Source organism: Arachis ipaensis, chromosome B04, assembly GCF_000816755.2.
Source record: "Arachis ipaensis cultivar K30076 chromosome B04, Araip1.1, whole genome shotgun sequence".
NCBI classification, from domain to species: Eukaryota; Viridiplantae; Streptophyta; class Magnoliopsida; order Fabales; family Fabaceae; genus Arachis; species Arachis ipaensis.
Genome location: NC_029788.2, coordinates 72,033,929 through 72,048,434, shown reverse-complemented (window position 1 = coordinate 72,048,434; position 14,506 = coordinate 72,033,929). Strand labels below are relative to the sequence as shown.

At 31.8% G+C, this 14,506-nt stretch overlaps 1 protein-coding gene and 2 long non-coding RNA genes across 3 annotated transcripts; all 3 read left to right on the top strand.

Moving 5' to 3' along the window:
* LOC107636556 (endochitinase EP3) lies at nucleotides 1,797–2,379 on the top strand (the record flags this gene model as incomplete). The annotated part of the gene is made up of 1 exon (XM_021122462.1): nucleotides 1,797–2,379. A coding segment is annotated over one exon (435 nt), but the record flags the coding sequence as incomplete, so codon positions are not given.
* Nucleotides 2,634–3,688, top strand: LOC107637817. The gene is made up of 2 exons (XR_001619549.2): nucleotides 2,634–2,779; nucleotides 3,434–3,688. It is a non-coding gene; the product is annotated as an uncharacterized LOC107637817 (long non-coding RNA).
* LOC110271085 lies at nucleotides 11,040–13,171 on the top strand. The gene is made up of 3 exons (XR_002361164.1): nucleotides 11,040–11,391; nucleotides 11,486–11,589; nucleotides 12,850–13,171. It is a non-coding gene; the product is annotated as an uncharacterized LOC110271085 (long non-coding RNA).

Sequence of the window (14,506 nt, the reverse complement as noted above, 5' to 3'; positions counted from 1 at the left end):
TAATTATTTGTCGAAAAAAATTTTAAATTATTGAAGAACAAAAATAAAATTTAAAAGCTTTTTAATCTTTTCTTCAATAATTTCATTTTTTTACGACAAATAATTACTTAATTTATTTTTTAATTTTGCTCTTAATAAAAGTTAAATTGACTCAGAAAAATAATGTGATCAAGAATAAAATTTAAAAAATAATTGAATAATTATCTACCGTAAAAAATTGATATTATCGAAGAATAAAATAAAAAATAAAGTTTAACTAAATTAAACATTAAAGAATTAGAGTCAAAATGTATAATTTATACTTTATTGTATATGTATCATTTTTTTCTTTTTTGCAAGTTTATGTACTAATTATTTCACAAATATTTTATGATGAGTAAAAATTTTTAAGAGTAAAATTATAAAAATAAAAATTTATTTAGAATAAAAGTAATGTGATTAATTGTAATTTACTTAAATGTGATTAAAAAATAATTGAAAAACTATGTACGGTAAAATATTGATATTATTGAAGGATAAAATTAAAATTTATTTTTAAGTATTGGTTTTATTCCCAACGTTTTTGCCCTATTTAAGTCCTTAAAGTTTCAAAATCGTCACAATTTTATCCCGCCGTCAATTCTATTAACAGATCTCTAACGGTAAGAAAATATTGAGCCAATTTTGAAACGTAAGAAACTTAAATAGGACGATTTAAACATTAAAGACAACTTTGAGACTTACCCTAAATATTAGGGACAAAAACGATACTACTCTTTTTTGAAAATATTTAGTAATAAAAAAAATCAATCAAAAATAACTATAACTTGTCTTATTTAATATTTATTGAATTATTATAACAATTAATCAATGTTAAATAAGATAAACTCTAAATTTTGTTGTCTCTTTAACATTATGATTAATATTTCAAGTCAATGAATATTAAATATGTAGCCATTTATTGAACAATAAATGTTCCGGAATTTACTTTGTAGCTGTTATAAATGCAACATAACCCATGCATGTTAGCTATTATTCTTATATAGAAGAACAAAGAGATAATACAAAACACAATTAGCAGTGAAACCTTATTCAAAATGGCTTCTCCCATCAGTCAACCTTATTCCCTAGGAATTTTATGTATTTTTTTTATTTTGGCTTCAACAGGTAATGATAAAATAATTTATGTAAAAAGGCCAGATTTAGTTTAAATCGCCATTTTCATCATACGATTAAATTAAACCAATTCAGGAACCAAATGAAGAATGATAAATATTGGTTAAGATTTTGTTGTTCTTAGACTTTTGATTATTCGATAACATATATTTCTTCTTTCGTATTTTATAAATATAACTGCGAATTTAACTTTTAAGTTTAGATCAGTAAACTAATATTGTCGCCCTAGGTATGTTTAGAAATAAGTATTTAGTGTTTCATAAAAAAATATTTTTTTATTATAAAAATGTTTGATTGTTCTATTTTATTTTTTAGGTTTGATTATTCTACTATAATAAATTTGATTATTCTGATAACAAATTATTTAATTAAAAAAAATTGACTTATTTTCAGTTTCTTCTTCAATAATCTTTAAAAAAAAACAGATTTTTTTAATAAAAGATACAAAAAAAGAGCAAGATATTTTGTTTCTCTGTCCTTATCTTTACAAGCAAAGGAACTTTTATATATGTATGCTGTCTTTTTTTTGTTGTCTACGGTATCTCTCAACCCAATAAATTAATGACTAGTTTATCATGATTTAAACTCTATTTAAGAGTTTGCTGTACTTTTATTTATTTCAAAAATATTATCCAAAATAATTATTGCAAGATGTAAATGTGAATGCAGATTTTTGCTACATAGAAGAGATAGATGGTGCATCAAGGGACTATTGTGATGAAACAAACACAGAATATCCATGCAACCCAAACAAAGGGTATTATGGGCGTGGCCCAATTCAAATATCATGGAACTTCAACTATGGGCCTGCAGGGAAGAACATTGGGTTTGATGGGCTCAATGCACCTGAGACTGTGGCCAATGACCCTGTTGTGGCCTTCAAGACTGGACTTTGGTATTGGATGGAGAATGTGAGACCTGTGGTTAGCCAAGGCTTTGGTGCAACCATTAGAGCCATCAATGGTCAACTTGAGTGTGATGGTGCTAACCCTACCACTGTTCAGGCTAGGGTTAATTATTACAAACAATATTGTTCACAATTAGGTGTTGACCCTGGTGATAATCTTACTTGCTAGTTGCTTGTGACTACTTCTAAACTCATCATTATTTAGGGTTATAAATTTGGATATCATGTCATACATACATTTATGTCAATAAAGATCTCACTCATGAATGAGATCCTATTTAGGAATTTGAGGAAAGTAACATATATACAAGTTTTAATGTGATTGATTCAACAAAAATATTTAGTAATAAAAAAAATCAATCAAAAATAACTATAACTTGTCTTATTTAATATTTATTGAATTATTATAACAATTAATCAATGTTAAATAAGATAAACTCTAAATTTTGTTGTCTCTTTAACATTATGATTAATATTTCAAGTCAATGAATATTAAATATGTAGCCATTTATTGAACAATAAATGTTCCGGAATTTACTTTGTAGCTGTTATAAATGCAACATAACCCATGCATGTTAGCTATTATTCTTATATAGAAGAACAAAGAGATAATACAAAACACAATTAGCAGTGAAACCTTATTCAAAATGGCTTCTCCCATCAGTCAACCTTATTCCCTAGGAATTTTATGTATTTTTTTTATTTTGGCTTCAACAGGTAATGATAAAATAATTTATGTAAAAAGGCCAGATTTAGTTTAAATCGCCATTTTCATCATACGATTAAATTAAACCAATTCAGGAACCAAATGAAGAATGATAAATATTGGTTAAGATTTTGTTGTTCTTAGACTTTTGATTATTCGATAACATATATTTCTTCTTTCGTATTTTATAAATATAACTGCGAATTTAACTTTTAAGTTTAGATCAGTAAACTAATATTGTCGCCCTAGGTATGTTTAGAAATAAGTATTTAGTGTTTCATAAAAAAATATTTTTTTATTATAAAAATGTTTGATTGTTCTATTTTATTTTTTAGGTTTGATTATTCTACTATAATAAATTTGATTATTCTGATAACAAATTATTTAATTAAAAAAAATTGTAAAATAAAATATATATTGACTAATCTTTTATGTACCCGTAATATTTTTTGTTAAATAGTATAATTTCAAACCAAAAACCAAGTAACTAGTTATATTAATCATAATTTTATTCATTTTATTAATTGATTCTATGTATCGATTTGCAGGACCATTAATGGTACGACTTGTTAAATAGTATAATTTTGACAATCAAACCAAGTAACTAGTTATATTAATCATAATTTTATTCATTTTATTAATTGATTCTATGTATCGATTTGCAGGACCATTATTTGCAGATGGTACGACACTTTTTCCTGGCAGGGTTTGTGACGAACCATGCCAAGGTTATGGAAATTGCGCCACAAGTTGCGTTCAAAAGGGATTTCGCGGCGGTAGCTGTATTGGGGTTATTCCGAGGGTTATACTTTGTTGTTGTTTCAAGCATTAACAATACTTGAACTAAGTAAATAATAATAAAATATGTATGAAATAAAATAAATGATGAAATGATATTTGGTTGGAGATTCATTTTAATATTTTGAACTGTTAGATTATCAGTATTTTGATATTCCTTCACATATAGGCAGAGCCCGGAGGAGGCAATTGAATTTTGATCAAACTTTTAGAAATAGAATAAATTACCATTTGCACCCATAAATTTTGCGAACAAAGACAAAAGTACCCATCAAACAAGAAAACTAACATTGTACTCGTGAAAGATGGGTTCCGTGTGACAATAGTACTCAAACCCTGATTTTTTGTTGACTTTTTAATAAAATTCCTAAATTACCCCTTTTATCTTCTTCTCCAAATTTCAAACATTCACCACCCTCACCCTTCATCTTTCTCTGCTACTGCCAGCTACCAAAAAATTAAAAAGATTAAAAACTATAGATTATTAATTATCTGAAGTTATTGTTCAAATATTATGGATTTGTAGATCTGGTGCAGAAAAAGAAAAAAAAGTTTGAAATTAACAAAAAAAACTTATATTTTGGTTTCTTGGTATCATTGTGGGAACAAGAGGGGTAGAACCAAGAGCCTTTGGGAACGGAAGGAGGGATAGGTCAGAGACAGAAGATATGATAGCCTCGGTCGCATTTGTTGCAGAGGAGAAGCTTCACTGGGAACTCACCGGAGGAGCAGCACTTGTTGATGATGTCGTCGTCGAAGGCGGGTTTGGGAGTGTGCGTCCTTCTTCACCCTGCATTCCCCTGGCCATGTCTTCGATCATACTCGGCATGTTCAGAAGCTCATCCTCATCAATCTACTCCGCCACCATCATCCTTCCTTGTTCTCCAGTACTCAAAGTGAAACAAGATCCTTCAACAATAACGTTACTACCACCACAACCTTCTAGAGGGTTCTGCGGTGGCCTCGGAAGCCTAGCCTGAGCGGCGGCGGCGGCTGTGGTGCGAATATCAGTCCACTAAATGGCATGAAGATACTCTAATAGCAGCCCATTTTTCTACAGATCGATGGCGACGAGCAGTGTTTGGAGTCACCGTTGGAAAGAAACCATGGCCACCGGCCTCTTGTTGGCTCTGGTTGCTGAATTCTGCTACTTATTGCTTTTGAATAAGAAGAACAACAATATTCAAGTTGAAGAGGTTGAAGAGGTTGAAAAGGGTGTGCTTTCTGAGTGTTGTTGTTGCATCCGAAGAAGAAAGAAACAACAAGGATAATGATATTAAAGTTGATTTGGATTTAGATTTGGAGAATAAATTAGGATTGGAATAAAGAGAGATGGAGGTTGAGGATAAAGGTTGGAGGAAGACATCAGGTGCTAGGGTCTTGAGGGAATGGTGACTGGCGGTGGCAAAGGAAGACGAAGGGTGAGGGTCGTGAAATTTGGAATTTAGAGAAGAAGATAGAAGGGGTAATTGGGGAATTTTACTAAAAAGTCAACGAAAAATCAGGGTTTGGATATTATTGTCGCATGGAACCCATCTTTTATGGGTACAACGTTAGTTTTCTTGTTTGATGTGTACTTTTGTCAGCATTTACAAAATTTATGGGTACAAATGATAGTTTATTCTTTAGAAATAATACGTTTACTCACTTTTTATTTTAAAAAAAATTAAAATAAATAAACGAAAACTCATGGACTTGGACCAAGATAGAGGAAGGGAAGCTGGAAAAACGAGTTGTGAAAAGTAGGAAAAAGATAAACATGCACATGGAAGGAAAATGGAGAGCGGTTTAGCGAAAACTGGTACATGAATTATTTTCTTATGAAAATTACTTTAACTATTAGGTATGAAAATTATAAGCAAAGCGTTAACAACTACTCTTGACTTGGGTTAATGAGTTCATAGGATCGAAGATCAAAATCAAAATATATAAGCATTCATATAATCCATTTATAAACCATGTCTTGTTAAACATGACATACACAATCTTTTTTTGAACTTTTAAATCTAGCAAAATATTCTTCAAAATGGGTAAAAGAACGATTTTATACAAAATTGGCTTGAGCCTTCGAACATGATTGGCAGGATACTTAATGAAGAAACAAGTTGGTGCTGTGGAGTATATAGAGAATTCATTTTCATTTATATTTTTTTCTAAACACTACCAAAATATTTAAAGTTAATGATTAGCAGTTATAATGTTGAATAGCATTTTCAAACTTTAATTTTATCCAACATAATAAGCGACCATTATATTTACAACAAAAATTAAATAAATAGATAAATTAATTAACAATTTATCTTCTGTCTCAAGTTAGAATTTTATGAATAATAATAAAAAAAACAAAGAAATCTTATTGGGGCATATTTAATCCTTATATGGCACTTGATATAATAAACTTTGGAGGTTGGTGTTTGAATTGGACTAAAAGTAATAACTAATGTTGTTCACTAATAATTTAAGAGAAAATTATACTCTCCTCTTCTCCGAGATGCTAAAATGACACTCCCCTTCCTTCTATTTTATAAATGTACATTCTCCTAACTTCTAACTTTTAAAAAATCTCCTCTTTAATCCATTTTAAATTTTTTGTGTTAACTAATATTAACTTTATCCATTTTTTAAGAAAAAATAAATTATTTTTTGAAAAAATATCCATATAAAAAATATTTTTAATAAAAATTTTGGTAAAATTATAATTTAATAATTAAAAAATTATTGAAGGGTATTTTAAAAAAAATAATATAATTATTAATTTTTAAATATAATTTAATCAATAAAAGAATAATTTATTGAAGGATATTTTGGTAAGCAAAATTTAATGATAAAAAATAAAATTTTTGTTAATGAGTATTTTTTAAAAAAATAATTTTTATTCTTAAAAAATGGATAAAGTTAACATTAGTTAATACAAAAAGTTTAAAATAGACTAAATAGGATATTTTTTTAAAATTAGAAGGGAGAGGAATGTACATTAATAAAATAGTGGGAAGGAAAAGTGTCATTTTAGCATCTCACAAAGAAGAGGAGTGGAATTTTCTCATAATTTAATTAAATAATAAAAAAAAAGAATGGGTAAAAAAATTAAATGTTCATTCTCAATTTCTAGTTCTTCGTCCTTTCCTTTTTATTCATTATTTGTTTTCCTTCTAAATTTTAAATGCTTTGCTATATGATATAGCATTCAGGGAGTTTTATTTTCTCTTAACTAATAAATATTGTTTCAAATTCTCAAGTACTGCAAATTTTTTATAAAATGCCTTTTTTTCATACTAAATATGTAAATTTTGGATAATTAATAAATAGTTAATTAATAAATTAATTTTTATTAAAAAAAATTAAAAAATAAATTTGATAAATTAAAAGAGTAAAAATAATTAAAATATAAATCTTGACATTAATTCTAAAGTTTTTTACTTAAAAATAGATTAACGGACTGAACGGTTTAAACTGAATCCATATTAGACCTAAGACCCAATCCAAATGAGCGTCATTTATGCATGCGAAGCCCTCCTTTCACATAGAGAAAGAGAGAACATGATGAGAGAGTGAGAGAGAGCTTACGTTGGATGTTACTATTCACTTTCAACTTCAATCCATTATATCTTTCAATACGAAACTCTGATTGACGAACCGTTAGCGGCCATACGTTCGTCTAAGAATTCTCTACAAAACTTATCCAACAATTTGGTAAGAAAATCACATTTTCTCACCTAGCTCTCCCTTTTCAATTTCAAAAATCTTAGATTTTTATATTGAGAAATTGAATTATTTTGATGGTTTAGGTGAACTCTAGCAGCGAGTAATCACTGGGTTTTGCCCGTTTGATTCATCGGTAAGGTGAGAAAACTCTAAAACCCTTGTGGTTAGTCAATTATGTGAAACCTAGTCATTAATTTGGTGAATTTCATGGAAATAGATAGAATTGTGTTGAATTTGGTGTTGAATTGGCAAATTGGAGCTTGTTGGAATTGATTTGGAATCTTGGAAGCTTGACGTTTGGTGTTTTGAGCTTAGAGAAAAATCGGCCAAGGTATGGTTTTGGTTTCTCGTAGATAATATATAATGTCACGTGAAAACTTAGGCTAGTTGACCGTAGGATAAGCTGAATATGTGAATTGTTAATGTTTAAGTAAATAAAGGTGATAAATGTAGAGTTTAATGTGCGTTGTATTTGGAGCTTGTTGGTTGTTATTGATGAATTCACATGTTGAGAGGATGGTGAGGTGATTGTGATGTATGTAAATATGGTATATGTGTTGTGTGTGAAGGGTATGTGAGTTGCTATAAAGCACGGACACTTCGCTAGGTTATCGTGTCCGCATGTCGGATACATTTTAGACACGATACTCACCAACACTCGTCCGACACGCGTGTCTGCTGTGTCCAACCGTGTCTTAAAAAAATAAAATATTCTTCTCCGGACACGCCTGAACATACCTAAATACCATCACGTGTCAGCGTGTCTAGTTTTATTCTTAACATATATTCTTAAAATAAATTTAGATATAGTATATATTATTATTTATTAAAACAAAAAATATTTTAAATACTTGATATAATTAAAATAAGACATTAAAAATAATTAAAAAATTTAATTTATATTTTGATATCAATAAATTATCAAAATATCATTACGATTTATCTAAAAAATACTTTATATTTTATATGTATGCGTGTTCCCGTGTCATAGAAGATCTTAAAATTTGTGTGTCGGCGTGTCCCGTGTCGTGTCATGTCCCATGTCTGTGTCAGTGTCCGTACATCATAAGTGAGTTGTATTTGTTTGATTAATGATTCTTGATGAGAATATGAGTTTGTATGTGAAATTATGATGTTGATGATTATAAAAAATGATGGTTGATGATGTCTTGAGGGTGGATGGTGAATTGATATGGTGTAGCTTGAATTGATGAAATTATCATATATATATATACGAATGTGGAGAATATGATGTTGGGTTGATAATGAAATTTTGATAATATAGGTAATTAAATGAGTGATGGGTTGATGTTTCGTGAGTTATGATATGGATTGAGATGGTTTTGATTAAGATTTGGTTGGTTTGGAATGAGAATTTGGAAAGAATAGAGGTTTTGGTATTTTTGGTAAAAGTGAACTTTTGACTAACTTCGGTTAGCCATAACTCGGCTTTCGGATTCTCAATTTTTGTAAAAATTCTTTCAAATAAAAATTGGCTCCATGAAATTTATGCCTTTCAAAAAATGGATGAAAAATCATTTAAAATAAAAAGAGATATGCATATTTGAAGTTTGGTGTGAAATTTTGAAATTTTGCAACTTAGCAGCTTTTAGAGAGAAAAGAGGGAGTCGCGTACGCGAGCATGCATATGCGATGCGAGAAATGCTCATTGCCTCGATATCTCGCATGCGTAGACATGGTCTCGCGTACGCAGGCCTGTTAATCCGAACACTCGTGTACGCGGGCGGTATACGCGATGCGAGCACTTCCCCCTGTTTTGTAATCTCGCGTACGTGGACATAGTCTCGCATACGCAAGCCCCTTATTTTAGCTAAAAATGAGATTTTTGAGTGTTAAGTCAATCCTCTATCTTTTTAAACCTCCCTTACACTTGTTTAAGGTCTGTTAGTGAGTCTTTAAACCTTAGAATGAGCATCAGTCTGTTAGATAAATTGAGGAGATAGATGGAAAAGTTTTGCAAAGTGTTAACTGAATTAATGAGGAGTGGGTAACGGTGAATGAGAGGAGATCGATAAGAATGATGAAAGTAATGAATGATTGTAAATGGATGAGATATATGTGAGCTCGAGTAAGAGGCAGTGGCATTGTCCACTTGCTTCGGAAAAGAGATGAGAAAGAAGAAAGTCGAGAATTTAGTTTGATTATGAAGTTGAATGAATATTATAAATGAGGTATGATTGAAAATGTTAATGATGAGTATGTTTGAGTTTTCTCTCTATTGTAAAGTGTGTCGGGCACTATATCCCATGAGTGTGTCAGGCACTATATCCCAAGAGCGTGGTGGTGCGCTATATCCCAAGAGTGTAAGAGCACTTTACCCTGGAAAGTGTGTCGGGCACTATATCCCAAAAGCGTGGCGGGCGCTATATCCCAAGAGTGTGGGAGCACTTTACCCTGGGAAGTGTGTTGGTCACTATATCCCATGAGTGTGGCGGATACTATATCTCGAGAGCATGGCGGGTGCTATATCCCAAGAGTGTGGAGGCATGTCAGAGAGACGATATCTGGGTTAGCTACCGGGTGTGTCAGGTTCTGGCAAAGTAACGGACATGTGAGCTCACGGCCAGTAGGAAGTGCATACATCATATACATTTGTTTGTCTTGTTTGAGTTTGCATTACTTGGGTTTGCCTATTTGAATATCTATGCTTACTTGCTATATGTTTTACCTACTGTAACTGCATTCTATCTGTGTTTTCTTTGTTTGTATTGTCTGTGCAACTAAGAGGCCCCTGGTCTGACGGAGGAGTGACGGGGGTAGTTCCACCAGTGTTTCGAAAGGTTTGAGGAAACAGAAAGTAAAGGATTGAATTACAATTTGATTAGAGGAGATAGAAAGTGGATTATAGAGTTAAGGTTTAATGAGACAGAAAGTGAATTGTAAAATTAGAGTTAGATTGAGACTTGGACACCTTAGAGAGTTTTACTAAATTTATGGTTTAGTTTATTCCTTTAAGTTTAATCTTGAGTGTCGGAGTTCTAAGAATGCCTCAAACTTTTTTTGGACCTTATATATTATCTATGTGGGCACCTTTACCATGCTGAAAACATCCAATTCTCATTCCATACATGTTGTTTTTCAGATGCAAGTTGAGAGGCACCTCTCTGAGCTTTCTAAAGACTCTTTGGAAGCGAAGAACTATATTTTGGGTTTTAGGGTTTGTATTTCGTCTATGTATATATGTATATAGATTCTCCACTTTGTATATTTTGTGTTTTGTTCCTCTTAGAGGATGACTTGGAGAAACAAATGTTTTGTCATATATTTTGGGTTGCTTCTGGGGTCATATATTTGTATTTCTATACTCTGATCGGCTTTTGCTTTGCAGGTTGAGCATGGAACTTGTTATTCATATCTTTGGAACTCTGATCTTATATATATTATCTTTTCTGTTCAATCTTATCTATCTTTCTGCGTTGATCCGATCTTGAGTGATGTGCTCTTCTGTTTGTATTTCGTTTAAATTTTGTTTAAATTTGATTCTAGATAATTCCCCTTTTCAATATATTTATATATGTATTTTTTACTTTTAAAGGTCATAGCGCCTCACCACCTCTGATTTACGTCCTATATGTAAAGCTCTATTTGGTAGGGTGTTACAAAATACAATAATTGTTGAATTAATTCTTGTCCGGTAAATGACACTGCACCATGTTTAAAGTAATATTAAATGGTTATATTATTGTGTGCGCTATAACATGTTCAATGATCTAGTCACTATGCCAGATGCGGGAGTTTGCGATGGTTAAATAGCAGCGGTTCAAAAAGACAACTGCTAAAAGGTAAGATTTTGGCGGTTGTGCATCTGGATGGTGGTGTGCAGCAAAATTACTAGAATTCGCGGTTAAACAAAACACATTTATCAATTGAAAACCACCCTTAGTATTTTCTCCAAGTGTTTTCTCTGAATTGAAAGCCTACTGGCGCGACTCTCTTCTCTGAATCCCTCTTGCACTGCAAGCTCATCCGCCACAGCCTCATTGCACCCTTGTTGATCCTCTATCACCCTTCAATCCTCCCACTGCGATCCGGCCCTAGTTCATCTCTGCCTCTCCATTCTCTTGCAGTCGGTGCCTCCTACCTCTTTGCCCTATTGTGCATTGTGAGCTCTTCAGCCCGCTGCACCCTTTGCCCTCCTTTCTTCTCTCTTGCCCTTTCTTACAGACATTGATCCATTGTCATCTTGTGTGCTGAAGATCTCACTTTGCATAGTCATGGTCTTCTGTGTAGTCACAGTCACATCGCTCTCCACACAGTTTGCAGCTGCCATCATCCTCTGCGCAGTTCCTACCCGCTCATGGTACTATATCCTTGACTCTTTTTTCTGTTTCCAAAATCTTAGATATAGCATTAACTTGTTATCTTGTGCATTTTGTTATTTTTGTTGAATATACACACAAACTATTTGCTAGTTTTCCCCAGTGAAAATAGGAGGAGCTCAACCTTTTATTTCCATGGATTTAATAAACAGTTGTGTGATTCTTTCTCTTTCAAAGTTTTAGTTCGATTTTTCTGTTTTATTTTGAAATTAGTATATATTGAATGGTACTCTTGATGGTATGGTTATGAGTTTATCAAAAGATTGATTATGCTTGATTCATTCACTATTATGCTTAATACAATATTTTTTCTTAACTCTGTTAATGTTGAAGTGATGCATTCTAGTGTTACTAGTTACTGCTGTGTTTTTTAATAGTTTGTTCTTCTTCACAGGTGTTGTAATGGATATAAAGTGAAACCTTGCTGAGAATAGCATGAATAATATTTATTGTAACCTTCTTGTTTATTGAACTATGTGATATAGTTCCTAGTTGATATTTTAGAATTTTGCATCATCTATTATAGTTGTAATTTCATTATAAGTATTCTAGATTTCTCATCATGTTTTCTACAACATGTGCCCCATGTAATCTTCTATCCTTGGAATTGTTGTAAGCTCTAGATCAGATGTATAATGTTGAGGCTGCATATAATGAGAAATATTAGTATACTAGTACTTTTTTGTGTTTGTATTTCTTGCCTTTCTTGTACTTTGTTCATTAGAGAAAGAAGTCATTTTGGATTCATAAAGGTGAGAACTATTTGTGTACGCAACTAGTGCAATTAACATAATTCTATTTGGTTATCTATCCCTGATTCTATTTGGTTAGTAAATTCAATTATCAATTGTTGTTTGCATTCTTTCTTTATCTTCAAAACAACTTTCTTGAATTTTCAATGAGTATTACAGTAAATGAGCTATTGAAGTCTTGAATTTTAGATACAAAGAATCTAGATATTTTTTTTGTGATTTTAATTTATTCTGAGAAGAAAGTTGAATCAAACTAAGAATGAGAGTGCATGTTTATAGATCCATTGAGAAGAGGAGATTATCCAGTTATCATGAAGTCTTTGGTGGAAAGTAGATTACCAAAATTTTCTTCACATGAATCAAGCCTTGTAAGAGGATCATTTGATTTCATTGGTTTGAATTACTACACTTCCAACAATTTTATAACTATGTTGCAAATTGCACACTAGCCAACATTTTAACCCTTTCTTTTTTCCCATGACATTGTAGAATGATCATATGAAATTGTTAAGAGGTTGCAAGAGAGGAAGCATATATGTTGAATGATAGGTGATGGTGTCAACGACGCCCCTGCATTAAGGAGAGGAGAAATTGGAATTACTGTTGCTGATGCTACAGACGCTGCTAGAAGTGCTTCTGATATTGTCTTCAGTAAACCTGGTCTTAGTGTCATTATTAGTGCAGTACTCACCAGCAGGGCAATTTTCCATATGTAATGATTTATGAATGCGTGATCGAATGCCATCTTCTAAATGGTGGAAGTTTTATGCCTTTTAATCTATATTCCCTTATATTAGGATGATATGATAATGGTACTAACTATTTTCTCAAAAATTTGCATACTAAACATCCAATTTCTATGCATAGGTGGTCATTATTGGGTTTTTTCTCTGTCTTTCCTCAAATTCTACCTAGGCTTGTATATTTGGTGATATTGAAGTGCCTGCTGAGATAATTCAGGATGGTGTTATTTGTTGTGAAGCTCCCTCCCACCTTCTTGGAAAGGTTACTCTCTGTGTTACTTTTGGAGATCAGGAGTCCTACAATGAATTTTGAGAGTTTGAGTTTTGCAATAAGACTAATATTGGATGATTCATAGAAACAGAAACTGCTAGAAGCCAAGACAAGCTGTTATTACTTGTTACATTTGCACAAATGCTCCTTTCTGCTCCAACTAAAAAGAATGACAACATGGAACCTGTATATCATCTTCTAGTGGAACAGAAAGCAGATGATAATTCATGGAGCCTTGTTATAGAGGCTCTTCTAGTAGGCAGTGGAACTTCATCAGGTACTATTGATTGGCTTCTTGAAGAGCTGCTGAAGGATAGGCTACAGCTGTGGCTTTATGGCAAATCCTGAGAAATAGATGAAGCAACCAGCTGCCCTTTGTCCAAGAAAGAGCAGGGGATTATACACATGGTTGCTGGATTGGGTTATGAGTGGGCGTTAATCCCTATTCTTAATTGTGGTGTGAATATAAATTTTCATGACATCAGGGGGTGGACTGCCCTTCATTGGGTTGCACAGTTTGGAAGGTAATAGAACAATCCATAGTGCTTGCTATTATTATTATTATTATTGTTATCTCTTTTTATTATTATTACTGGAGTTTAGATGTTGATTTGGTATGTAAAATAGTTAGATCATCTGTGTTTGAAAAAAATGCTTATAGGCATCTATGGCTTGCTTTGGGAAAGAGAATACAAATATAAGGAGATGTCACATGAAAAGAGAAATAGAGGAATTTCTCTTTTCTATTAAAATGCCATAAATCACTGAATAAATGCCAAATGATACAATTCATTTTTTGGGGTCATGTCTAAAATCAGGTTAAGGTTTACAGAAACAATAGTATACATAAACAAATGAAACACATACAATACTGAACTATATCAATATAATTTTTTTTTAAAAAAATTGAAGTGAAAAGACTTACCCTTTAGCTATTTGGCTGTATGTAATATCTAGTCAGATGGTAAACTGCATGAGCGTAAAATAATCACATGTAGTAGGATTGATTCGTATTTTATAAATTATTAGGTGAGCTTTAATCATAGTAGAACCTTATTAGTGAAAGCAAATGCTTGATTGAAGTTAGATATATTGCGTAAACAATGTCATTGTGATCTGTTAAACACCAAAC